This window comes from Solanum stenotomum, chromosome 6, assembly GCF_019186545.1.
Source record: "Solanum stenotomum isolate F172 chromosome 6, ASM1918654v1, whole genome shotgun sequence".
NCBI lineage: Eukaryota > Viridiplantae > Streptophyta > Magnoliopsida > Solanales > Solanaceae > Solanum > Solanum stenotomum.
Window position 1 is genome coordinate 61,272,488 of NC_064287.1, and position 12,098 is coordinate 61,284,585.

The window sequence follows — 12,098 nt, forward strand, 5'->3', positions numbered from 1 at the left end:
GAGTTTGTTTCAGTTTATTTTTGAAAGTAATGAAGATTTGGTTAAAAAGAATTGTTTGTCTGTGAACATTTCTGTGGTGAAAAACATCCTTTTGTATTCTCAGATAAAACCTTTTTTTTTTCTTTTTAAACTCTATGCAAAAACTATTAAGTTTTACCACCATTGGATTTTGAAGGAAAGAAGTGAGATATATTGATGTAGTATTGTGTAGTTTTTTATTCCCATAAATAAAGGGGAGTCTGAAGCTAGAAGGGCAACAAAATTGAGTTAAAATTTCAAAAGGGCAACAAAAAATAAGGTTGAAATCAAAAGGGCAACATTTGCACGGGAGGGCGACGCCGTGAGTTTTGTGGAGGAAGGCGCAAGTTCCCATGTGCTGGGACATAATATTTGTAAGACGCAGGTCTGCCTGCGCCTTTCTCATGATGCAATATATTTTACGAAATCAAATTAGATTAGGTGTTTACATGACTTGATTACCTTAAAAATGATGATATAAAAAAACTTCTAGAACCAATAAAAAGATAAAGAATATTAATCTCTTTCGTGAACTTTATATCCCCGTACCACTCACAGTGAATGTATTCACTAGGGAAACAAGCGCGGGGCGCTATGTACCCAATTATGAATGCATGCATTATAAAGTTTGAGTCAACTTGCTTGTCTTAAAATAATGCCTCATTGAATTGTCCGCACATCATTAGTAATTGTATTGTAAATCTATTTCTAACTAATAGTATGTTTTGTAACATATCGTTGTTTTGCAATACTATGTAGCAGTTGGATGTTTGAATTGATGAGATATAATAATCTTATCTCGAACTCAATCACTTTTTACTATCATATTCTAATATCCAGAATCCATAAACTTAAAATTCAAAATCCATTTACGAAATAGCAATATACAATACACATTTCAAAACCACTACTAATGTGAACTTTGTGTTGCATGAAAACTACACTCGCTACAGAAGAACCCTAAAGAGGAGCCAACATGTTGTTGGTAAGCATGTTGGTTGCAATATGCCTTGTTACAAAGATTACGTTTTGGAAGATGAAGCCAACAATTTAAGCACAATATGTCTACACAAGCTGCTTCACCTAATTCATCATCTTTGGTGCATACATACACCACATTATTCACATCTTGGTACACAAAGGAAGCAACCCCTTGCATTTACGGGTGACAAAATTAGCTCGTGAAAATATGACTCGTGTAATTCGTCTAAGTTTGAGAGGATAAATACATTGTCCATTTATTAACTCGTCTCATTTTGACTTGTTTAACTCAGTCCAACCAGGTAATCCAGTCTTAGCATACATGTATATATTTAAGTCTTTAACCATTTATTGGTTGTCTCGTCCTATTTTATTAATCCAATGCTTAACTCTACTATTCTTGTACATCGACTACCAGGAGTCCTACTATAGTCGGAAAAGAACACCCTCCTGTTGTGGCTGCGAATAATTTGATCAATTGTGTAAAAACCAAACTAACAAAATTATAGGCCGTGTAGTTTCCCATTATTATATTTTTACAAATAATAGAAAGGTCCCAAATACTGTATCGTCGTCGAGGGAATCTGCGCCTTCCTCCACAAACTTTATTTTAAGACTATACTAATTGAATTGTTGAGACATTTTTAATTTCTTAAATTAATTTAATTGTTCAATTTTCATTAGTTATTAATTAATGTTTCGTTATTTTAATCATAAATTTGACAATAATTAATAAGGGTAAAAATGGAAAATTATGCTTAATTTATGTCTTAATCTTCTTTTCTTAAAGGGTGTGAGTGAAACACTTCAACAATTTAATTAATTTGAAATAGAGGGAATAATTACCTCCATTAAAGGGGGATGTAATTTTATTTTTAAGAAATAAATAAATAGATTTTTTTTTTTTTTTACATGTTTATTGCTTCTCACTCTCTCAAAGAGAGTAAAATACATTCTCTGTGCCAACTTAGCCCTTGAGGGGTTATTTATTCCACTATGAAATAATCAAGGGGTGTAATAGGACCCCTCTAATATATAAATGTGTAATTGAAAATTTGTTAATAGGTTGGGGCTTCATTTGGCTATTCTAATTATACAGTACATTATCTTCAATTAGAACACATGTCTAAAGTTTTACGAGGTATTAAGGCTAATCCGTATAATTAAAGTTGTTAAAATTATCTACGTAATAAATACTTGAAAATGTAGACAAAAACTTTATCAAAATTTCAATCGAAAATTTCTAATAAAGAATTTCATCATGTATTTTGATAATTCGATCGAAATAAATCATAATCTGTATATCTAAAATTGAATTTATTGACATACTTAAGATACTGACGATATGTATATGCCATATATATAAAAATCATTGGATCCATAATGGCAGAAACTCATGATGCTAAGGGGTGTTTCTTCGTCGAAAAATTACATTATTTAGTTAGGTAAGAAAATTAATTTCATATATAGATACTATATATATATCTATTTTATTTTATTTTAATTTTTTTTTACATGTGTCTATTTATTTATATTTTAATATTCCTTAGTAAAATATCTAACTCCGCTACTAAAGACCCAAAAGGTTCTATATAAAGGCTATGAAGCTTGGTTTCAATAAGTATTGTTATTGCTGAGAGAGGATGGGTTTGAGGGGTAAATTAGTTGCTCATGTAGAGGTCAAGTGTGGTGGAGAATTATTTCATGATCATTTCAACTCCAAACCCCACCATAGCCCTAATATAAGTGATAAGATAAATCATTTTGAGGTTAATGAAGGTGAATTAGGAACTGTTGGTACTCTTGTTGAATGGAGATTTAACTATGGTAAGTCACTTTTATTTTCTGGTGAAATAAAAATTATTTAGTTCAAACTTTTATGATAGAAAAGAAAGAGATTGTTTTATCATTAAGTAACTACATGGAGTATGATTAATTAAATGTATATTTTCAAAGCACAATTAATATGAATAATTTAGTAAATTAATTAAAAGTAATAAATTATTTCTCAAGAGGAGTGTTACATTAGTAGAGGATTAACAAAAAGTAATGGAGGGAATACATGGTTATAGTGTTAAGAATTTTTACATGAGATCATCGCCTTTTTCCTGTTGTAGTCAATAACCCGTCTCATATTTTAGATAACAAATTTTATATTCTTAAAAAAATCACTTAGTCATATCATTTGAATAACTCCTGACAAAATTATTAATTTAGAGATCAAGGTAATAACCATGATATAATATACATTGATAGTATAATAATATATTTTTTGCGAATCAACTACAATTTTTTACAAATATTTTACAAGTTTATTAATTAAAAAATAATTATCTTATAATTAATCTGATTGTATAAATATTTTGAAGATGGAGAAGAGAGAGTGGCAAAGCAAGTTATTGATCACATAGATGAAGAGAAGAAAAGAATCACCTTCAAGTTTATTGATGGATTTTTTATGGAATTGTATAAGACACTTAGTACTACTTTGGATGCTGAAGAGAATTGGATATCTTGGACTTTTGAGTATGAGAAGCAAAATGAAGATATTCCAGAGCCCCTCATACTCTTGAGAATTGGCATTGATCTCATCAAAGACATTGATTCACACCATCACAACAAATGAATGATACATTGTCTATTTCCCTAATTTTATTTAGTGTTTTTCATTTTATGCGGAGAATATATCGTAAATAATTTTTCTATCATTATGAGGTAAGGATAAGATATATGTCAATGTATTTTTTACCTTCTTTAAATACGATTTGTGAGATCAGGATATATTGTTGGTGTTGTTGTTGTTGTAATTTAGTGTTTTCAATGTGTAATCTATTTTTTATTATGTGTAATATCCATTGTGCTTGCTGTCGAAAATAAATTTTCTATCTTTTAAAGTAAGGATAAAGTGTGTGGAATTAGAGGCGTCAACTGAGCGAATTGGATTGAAATTGGAGTTTAGTACTAGTAATAACTACTCTTAAATATGTTATTTATTAAATTTACTCTAAAAGAAAATGAGTTGAAATAGAAATCGGATTGGATTCTGACCCGTCCAACTTTACTTTGGGCTCAAATGAGCTAAAAACAGGTTGAGTCATAACCCGCCCAATCCGATATGCTTAATCTCAATAACTTTATTATATTGTTATTTAATTTTTATAACCTTAATTTGAATTTTAACTCAAGAAAAAAAAATGAAGAAGTTACAAATGGATAAATAAATCCTAGAAGATATAAAATAGATAGTAATTCATACTACTTTTTATATAAGAACATACATTACATCAATGCAAATAAAGAGTCTTAAAACAAGTTGAAATTGGAGATTAATTAGGCTCAATTGAGGATTCATTTAAAATGAATTAATGCTTAAAGAGTTGAGATTGAACCAAATCCAAATTATCTTGAGCCAAACCCATAAAATTTTGGACGGATTAAGCGGGTTACATATATTTGGGTTCATTTCGACACCCCTTATGTAGAATTATACTTGGATATGTCGTTGTTGTGATTCCATATGCTTTTTATCGAAAATAATTTTTCTATCTTTTAAGATAAAAATAAGATTCACATAATATATTAGGTATGTTGTTATTTTGTTCTTGTGTGCTTTTTATCGAGAAAACCTCCCTACCTTCCAAAGATATTGGGCAACATATTATCAACCCCTTTCATTTCATCAAAATAAATAAATAAATAAGGATAAGCGCTAAAATAAAATTGGACATGCACAGATAGGGATCACCTTGCCATGTTAGGTTAAGAAACCCTATTAATCCACCATGTCTCAATAGTTAATTAAGCTTTATTTATTTATCGAAAAATTATATTCTATACATTCAATTTTTAAGATAATAAATACGATGTGTCGAGTTCAACTATTATAACAAAGATACTAATAATTTTTGAACCGTAGCAATTAATAATAGTTGAAACTCGATATTATATATTTTGAAGAGCTAGTTTGTATAAAATTCCTTTTTCCTATTATTAAATTAATTTAAATTATATATAAAAAAAAATGGATAAATTTAGATCAGTAAAATTTAAAATTTGATAGACTAAAAGCTTAATATGAGGAAAATTTAAATAATTTCAACTAATACATTTATCCCTTTCCCCTTCATGCTATAAGGATAATTAACTAAAGATTTGATACAAAATCATCCGTTAAATTTGAAAGGATATTTCATTTTGACATTCAAATTAGACTTTATTTTAATCAAACACTCAACTTTTAATAGAATGCTTCATTTAGACATTGATGATTCAAAATTTTCAATTTGTTTGTTAGATAATTAAGTTAACCATATAAAATCTGTTATTTATTTTAGTTATACGCAAAAATATAGTGTTGACTCTTTGGAGTTCACAATGCGGCGTCGTTTTTTCAGCAGAAGGCTTTCTACTGAATTCTTGTTCATAGCTAAGCTGAATGAAGAAGAAGTAATGTTGTAGACAAGTAAACTCTCAAATACCAACTTCTCAAATTCAAATTCAGCTCATTTTGCAGTGGAAATCAAGAAAGTCTTGTTTTTTTCCCTGTGCAGATCCAGAGGTTTGGTTAATTTTTGTGCTTATTTGTTTTGTTTCTTGATCTTTTACTAGTTTTTGTTTTTCCCCATTTTCTAGAAAAAAAAGTGAACTTTTTTACTTTGTGAAGTTCATTTTACTGTAAAAGAGAGAAGTATAGAAGAAAGAGAGGCAAAAAGTTGATTTTTTTAATTTTCAAGAATGTTGAAATCTGCATATATTAGCTGAGGTGTGTGAAAATTTTAGTGATGGGGTTAGGTCCAAAACTGCAAATTCAAGTTTTTCAGTTCTTGGGTGTTGAAAACTAAGGATTTGATTCACTGTGGTGGAACACTAGTTTTTGTTTTTTGGGTTTCCATCTGGTGTATGGTACCCATATTGGGGCTTTGATTAAATCTTGATTCACGTCGAGAAGCTCACATTAGGGGGTAAAGTGTTTCCTAATAAAGGGGACTTTATACCAAGGGATTGAATACGAGACCTTGGGTGGAGCATTAGTTAAGTACAAGCTGAAGTATAGTGGGAATGAAGAAGTATTTATTAATTAGAAAAGTGGGAAGGAAGAGATGGGCTGGATGTCTGCTTATTATTGGTCTTGCAATGGTTTTGTTGATTCGATATAGTAGTGTAGAAAAATCATACAGCATTGGAGAAAAATCAGACAGCAGTGTGGAAGAATCTCCGAAAAAGCAATCAGTTTATGGGTTTTTCAATGACCATCCGAACATTAATGAAGGTTCAAAAGATGAAAATGCCAAGTTGTCTGATCTGAAGCCAGTAGAGCTAGTAACTTTTAAGGAAAAACCACATCTTATTGATGTCAAAGGGCTTAATGATCTATACAGCTTGAATAATTTTTCGACAGAAGAGTCGAAGGCATTGCTAGCATGGGGCAAGATGAGATTGTTGTTGTCTAGATCAGATGGTTTGAATGGAACTGCTCAAGGAGTTAAGGAGGCTGCTATATCATGGAAAGATTTGGTGTCATTCATTGAGAAAAGTAAAGCTCAAGATGAGAAGGAAAATGAGGATTGTCCTTATTCTGTGACTGCATTCAATACCGCGACGTTGAAGGACGGGAGCAGTCTTAGGATCCCTTGTGGTTTAGTTGAGGATTCATCTATTACTGTGATAGGCATACCTGATGCAAAGCAAGAAGGTTTTCAAATTGAGCTGGTAGGTTCGAAACTTCCAGAGGAAACAAATCCTCCTATAGTTTTGATTTATAATGTAATTTTACCCGGGGAGAACTTGACAAAGGATCCCCTTATTACTCAAAATACATGGACTAATGAATCCGAGTGGGGTAAGGTGGAAAAGTGCCCTGATCATGGCTCTACCGACGTGATAAAAGGTAAATCATACAAAAAACTTACTTAGAGCATCTTTTCATCTTCTAATTTGTGTTCATTCAGGGAAAACGGTTATATGTAATCTTGTATATCTTTGTTAGAGATAGTTTTCTACCTTAGATGTCATCTTACTTGCTAGTTGCTACAAGGGTGCTTTTTAGAGAAGGATTCATTCTATTTGGGTGGGTTTTTGTAAGCTGCATTAATTGGATTCTGCAACCCTTTTCTGAAAATCTACGTTGCTCAAACTCTTCAAAAATGCCAACGGGTGCGCGTCGGATTCATCAAAAGTAGTGTATTTTGGAGAATCCGACACGGGTGCGGCATCGGAAGTGAAGAGTCCACGCAACTTAGCTGAAAATTATCTGATGTTGCAAGCTTTCAAACAGATAGTAATAGAACTTTATGTAATGATTTGTGACCAGCTTCAGGTCAAAGCAAGAGAGGTATAGATGTGTTGCTCTTATATCATCACAAAGTAGTGGGTTCGACCGTGTGACATGATGAAGAAAGTTGTCATTTAGTGAATTAAGTTACAAATTTTAAGTCTTTGATAAGCTTGTTATTATGAACTCAACCATTCAATGAGTCACCAACTCAGCATTTGCTTGAAAAAGAATTGTTCCTATCATGCTCTTTGATAAGTCATATCACCATTTGCATATTGAAGAAAGCCATGGACTTGTAGTTCGATTTTCCAGTAAACGAATTGCCAATTTTTTAAAATTTTATTTGATGATACCAAGCTTATTGGATAGCATGTACTTTGGCCTAGATTATCATGACGTATGGCGCTGTATTCTGTCAAATCTCTAAGTTCTGTGTTCTTACCAGTGCAAATAGGACGGTAGCCCAATAGACGAGTATTTCAATTGTTGACTGTAGTGAAGTGGTGATCCTTCTTCAGTGACCAATATTTTTAATAAACATCCAGGAGTAGTTAGCACCTTATTGTTTCCGTTGCTCCTAATAATCTTGTAATCTGACATATTCTTCCTACATATATCAGTTGATGGATTAGTCAAATGCAATGCCAAAATTTTCCGAAATAATGTAGAAGAAACTGCAAATATGACCAATACCAGCAATCCAAAGTCTTCAGATGTATCAAATTCTAGTGCCTACGGTACTGCCAACTACCCTTTTCTTGAAGGTAATCCATTTACTGCAACACTATGGACTGGTATAGAGGGGTTCCATATGACAGTCAACGGAAGACACGAGACGTCTTTTGCATATAGAGAGGTTAGTGTTTGTAGTTTCAGCTAGATCACTGAGCTTTATTATCTTTTGGAACTGTTGCATGAATTTTATGGATAACTCCTTTTATAGTGCTGTGTTTCTATAAATGCAGAAACTCGAACCTTGGTTGGTTAGTGGAGTCAATGTGATAGGTGGTGTGGACACCATATCGATCTTAGCGAAAGGATTACCTGTGTCCAATGATTTTAACTTGGGTGATGATGTTGAGCACCTCAAAGCTCCACTAACTCCTAAAAAGAGACTTGTCATGTTAATTGGGGTTTTCTCTACTGGAAACAATTTTGAGAGACGTATGGCACTAAGGAAATCATGGATGCAATATGAAGCTGTGCGGTCAGGAGAAGTAGCTGTCCGATTTTTTATTGGTCTTGTAAGTGAGACCTTCAACTGGAAGTAGTTATTGTAGACACTAATTTTCATATTCTCCATTTATTTCAAATACACCCTCCATTTCAATGTGTTTGTCTTACTTTCCTTTTTAGTTTGTTTAAAAAAGAAAGCCTCTTTCCTTTTTTGGCAACTCTTTAATTCTAACTTTCCACTTGACATGTTTCAAATCACAAGATTAATGGGTATTTTGGTACATTCTACATATCTTTAGCTTAAGACCACAACATTCAAAAGTCTTATTTACTTTCTTAAACTTCGTGCGAACTAGACAAACAAATTGAAATAGTGGGAGTACTTACTATGGTAAGGTTGCTGCAGTCCTCCTTTGATTGTTTTTTGGTGGCTTGGTAGTTGGTCCTTCTGATGGTCTAGATTTTTGGCATTCTGAATCAACTCACTGCATCTATTGTGATTGTGCTTTGTCTCTTCTATGTTGGCCTTTGCTATTGAGACTTTCCCAGCTCGTTTTCATGTTACACTTCTATAGGAGTACTTTTATTTGTAATTGCTCGGCATTTGTTCTTGCAATTTATCACGAGTTTACCTCTTAAGATATTGTTGTTTAGCCTTTGTTGCTCAATTACTTTGTCTAATATTTTTTCGTTGCTGATATTAGGTATTTGATCATTACGTATATGTCCTTTTGAAAACAAATGCAGGACAAAAATAGGCAGGTCAATTTTGAGCTATGGAAGGAAGCACAAGCCTATGGAGATATCCAATTATTGCCTTTTGTTGATTACTACAGCCTGCTCACTTTGAAGACCATAGCAATTTGCATTATGGGTGTAAGGACTTTCAAGTATTTATGAGTAAAAATTGAATTTAATTATCAGTTACAAATTTGAGTCTTCTTTTATTTATAATTGCTGAAGGATAGTATTACATAAAGTCCAAGAAAAGCTTTATAAAGCCTTCCTACACAATTGACAAGTGAGGCTAGCTCTAGTAGTTGAGTATCTCCACCATCAACTGGTTGGTTGAAGGTTCGAGTCACACTGGAGAATAATTGGGAAACTATTGATCCTCCCGATGGGGTGAAGTGGAAAAAAGTCTTACTACAGAATTCATTTTGGAGAATATGTAGTGTATGAAGGTTTTTTGATTGCGTACATAGGTTTCTGGTATGTGTATAACTGTATAAAGTATCCCTATATCCTTAAACTAAAATGCGATTTACGGATTATTACAACTCCTTAAATATGAAAATGTATCAGGATTATTTCCACAATCCCAGTGCTATGCACACTCTCTATATATTGAATTTCTCATCTGACAAGAAGAAACATATCCAATAGGAATGTTATTTGACTGCATTTACATGCTCATTTGAAAGTTCGATAGAATATTTGGCTAAAGTGTTGGTGTGCTTAAATTGCAGGTTAAAATCCTACCTGCCAAATATGTTATGAAGACTGATGATGATGCTTTTGTAAGGATTGATGAAGTTCTATCTAGCCTCAAGGGAAAGGATCCTAATGGTCTATTATATGGTGGAATATCTTTTGAGTCAGCACCCCACAGGGATAAAGAAAACAAGTGGTATATCAGTCCTGAGGTATTTATTTCTAAATTCGTGTCTTCGTATAGCAATATTACAACCTCCTTAATCACAGTTCCCTTCTGCAGGAATATCCGCCTGCTTCCTATCCCCCATGGGCACATGGACCAGGTTATATTATTTCTCGAGATATAGCTAAGTTCATTGTTCAGGGCCATCAAGAAATGGAACTGATGGTAACACTCAGTCTTATTGTCCTGATTTTTTATTTTGTTTCATTTTTTGTTTTGACCTGATCTCTCTGCCTTCTTATCAACCATGAATTACTAGTACAAAGATAGTTACAAGGAGAAAGATGAATAATTGCACCATTTATTTTGATCTTATATGACTTGAAAGAAAATGGTACCAAACCAATAATCAACTTACTGAAAGAATCTTATCCGTGCCATTAATAGAAAGAAGCAAAATACAATTAAGTACGCTTCAGTCTCAAATAAGTTGGGGTCGGACCTTTTCATTTAAGCTCATTTCATATCATCATCATCAGAGTAAATTGGAAGAAGCAGTTCTTCCTCTAATTGTGTTAGATGTTATGGAAGCAGAACAACTAGGAATTATCTAGTATAGAAAAATTACGGATGTTAACATTATTCTCTGTTATATACAATCGTCTTATCGTTTGAACCAAAAAAAAGAAAAAAAAAAAGAGAAGAAACACATGAGACGAATTTCCCAAAGTCGAAATTCTACTCAATATGCTAAATTTATTTTGTTTGTGATGTTCTGCCAGCTTTTTAAACTTGAGGATGTTGCTGTGGGCATTTGGGTTGAGGAATTCAGGAGGAAGGGTCACAAAGTACAGTATGTTAACGATGAAAGATTTTACAATGCCGGTTGTGAATCAGGCTATATTCTTGCACATTATCAGAATCCGAGGATGGTACTATGTCTGTGGGAGAAACTGCAGAAAGAGCACGAACCAAACTGCTGCGAGTGATCGTGCTGTAATCCTGAACGTTGCAAATCGACTAGTGAGTACAATTTTTTTGCAGATATAATGGTTTCAAATATGATTCTGTTTGTTTATTCTTTGACAAAGGTCATCAAACTGCAATTGTATATTGTTTCATTGGCACTATATTGTTGTTATTCCTATGTGCCATCTTATGTTGTGTTGGTAAGCTACTAAGCTGATGTTGAATGTTGAAAAAGGAGTAATAGATACTAAATATATTTATACGTATACTATGACAATGACAACATACCTAGTATGATTTCACAAGTGGGGTTCGATAGAGTGATGTGTACGCATATCTTACCCCTGTTTTTGTTCTTTGTGGGGGTAGAGTGGTTGTTTCCTATTGACACAAAGCTCAGGAAAAGCATTTTTCAAAATAGGTTTGAAATGAAAATATCGAAAAAAGGAAAGTATTGACATCAAAAATAATAAAGATAATTAAAGTAAATAAAACAACCGTAATAATAAAATTGAAGAATAAGATAATGATGAGATAACAATAATACTAATAACGAGTAGAGGGAGCAAATAAGAGGTGCTCCGAACTAGAACCTCCTCTCCCATCAAAAAGAGACAATAATGTTCGACTATCTATTAATATTCTACTCTAATTCTCGACCTCCATGTTTTCCTATTAGAAATAATGAATTTGATAAGCTAAAAATATGTTATGTCTTGTTTCCAATTCTTCCTCGATCTACCCTCTACCTCTTCAAGAATTACTATACAATATTAGTGTACAAAAGTAATATCCCATTACCTGTTGACTATTGGCATCTTTTTTGAGTGCTTGGTCCTACTAGAGTTAGTGTTTTGACTTTTTATGTGTTTGTTTTCGACTTTCGTGTCACTTTACCTACCAATCTTAATGTGGTTGTGCTCGTTTTGGACTTAGCCGCGTTCTTATTGAGCTGAAAATTTATTTAAAATAATAAGATTTTTTATATATTCCATTCTTTCTCGAGTCTTCCATCTCATTTTAAAATTATATCAGGAATTTTATCAAGAGGATTTAAAAATTGGTTACGTGTCACTCAAA

The 12,098-nt window shown here is 32.5% G+C and overlaps 2 protein-coding genes across 2 annotated transcripts; both read left to right on the forward strand.

Moving 5' to 3' along the window:
- Positions 1-2,642: 2,642 nt before the first annotated feature.
- LOC125869013 (kirola-like) lies at positions 2,643-3,625 on the forward strand. Its single transcript, XM_049549569.1, has 2 exons — positions 2,643-2,826; positions 3,369-3,625. The coding sequence occupies exons 1-2, from the start codon at positions 2,643-2,645 to the stop codon at positions 3,623-3,625; spliced, it is 441 nt and encodes a 146-aa protein (XP_049405526.1).
- Positions 3,626-5,437: 1,812 nt separating this feature from the next.
- Positions 5,438-11,252, forward strand: LOC125866624 (hydroxyproline O-galactosyltransferase GALT3). Its single transcript, XM_049546921.1, has 7 exons — positions 5,438-6,886; positions 7,894-8,129; positions 8,239-8,517; positions 9,197-9,325; positions 9,919-10,095; positions 10,167-10,274; positions 10,832-11,252. Exons 1-7 carry the CDS (start codon positions 6,058-6,060, stop codon positions 11,036-11,038), a joined length of 1,965 nt encoding a protein of 654 aa, XP_049402878.1. The 5' UTR covers positions 5,438-6,057; the 3' UTR covers positions 11,039-11,252.
- Positions 11,253-12,098: the final 846 nt, after the last annotated feature.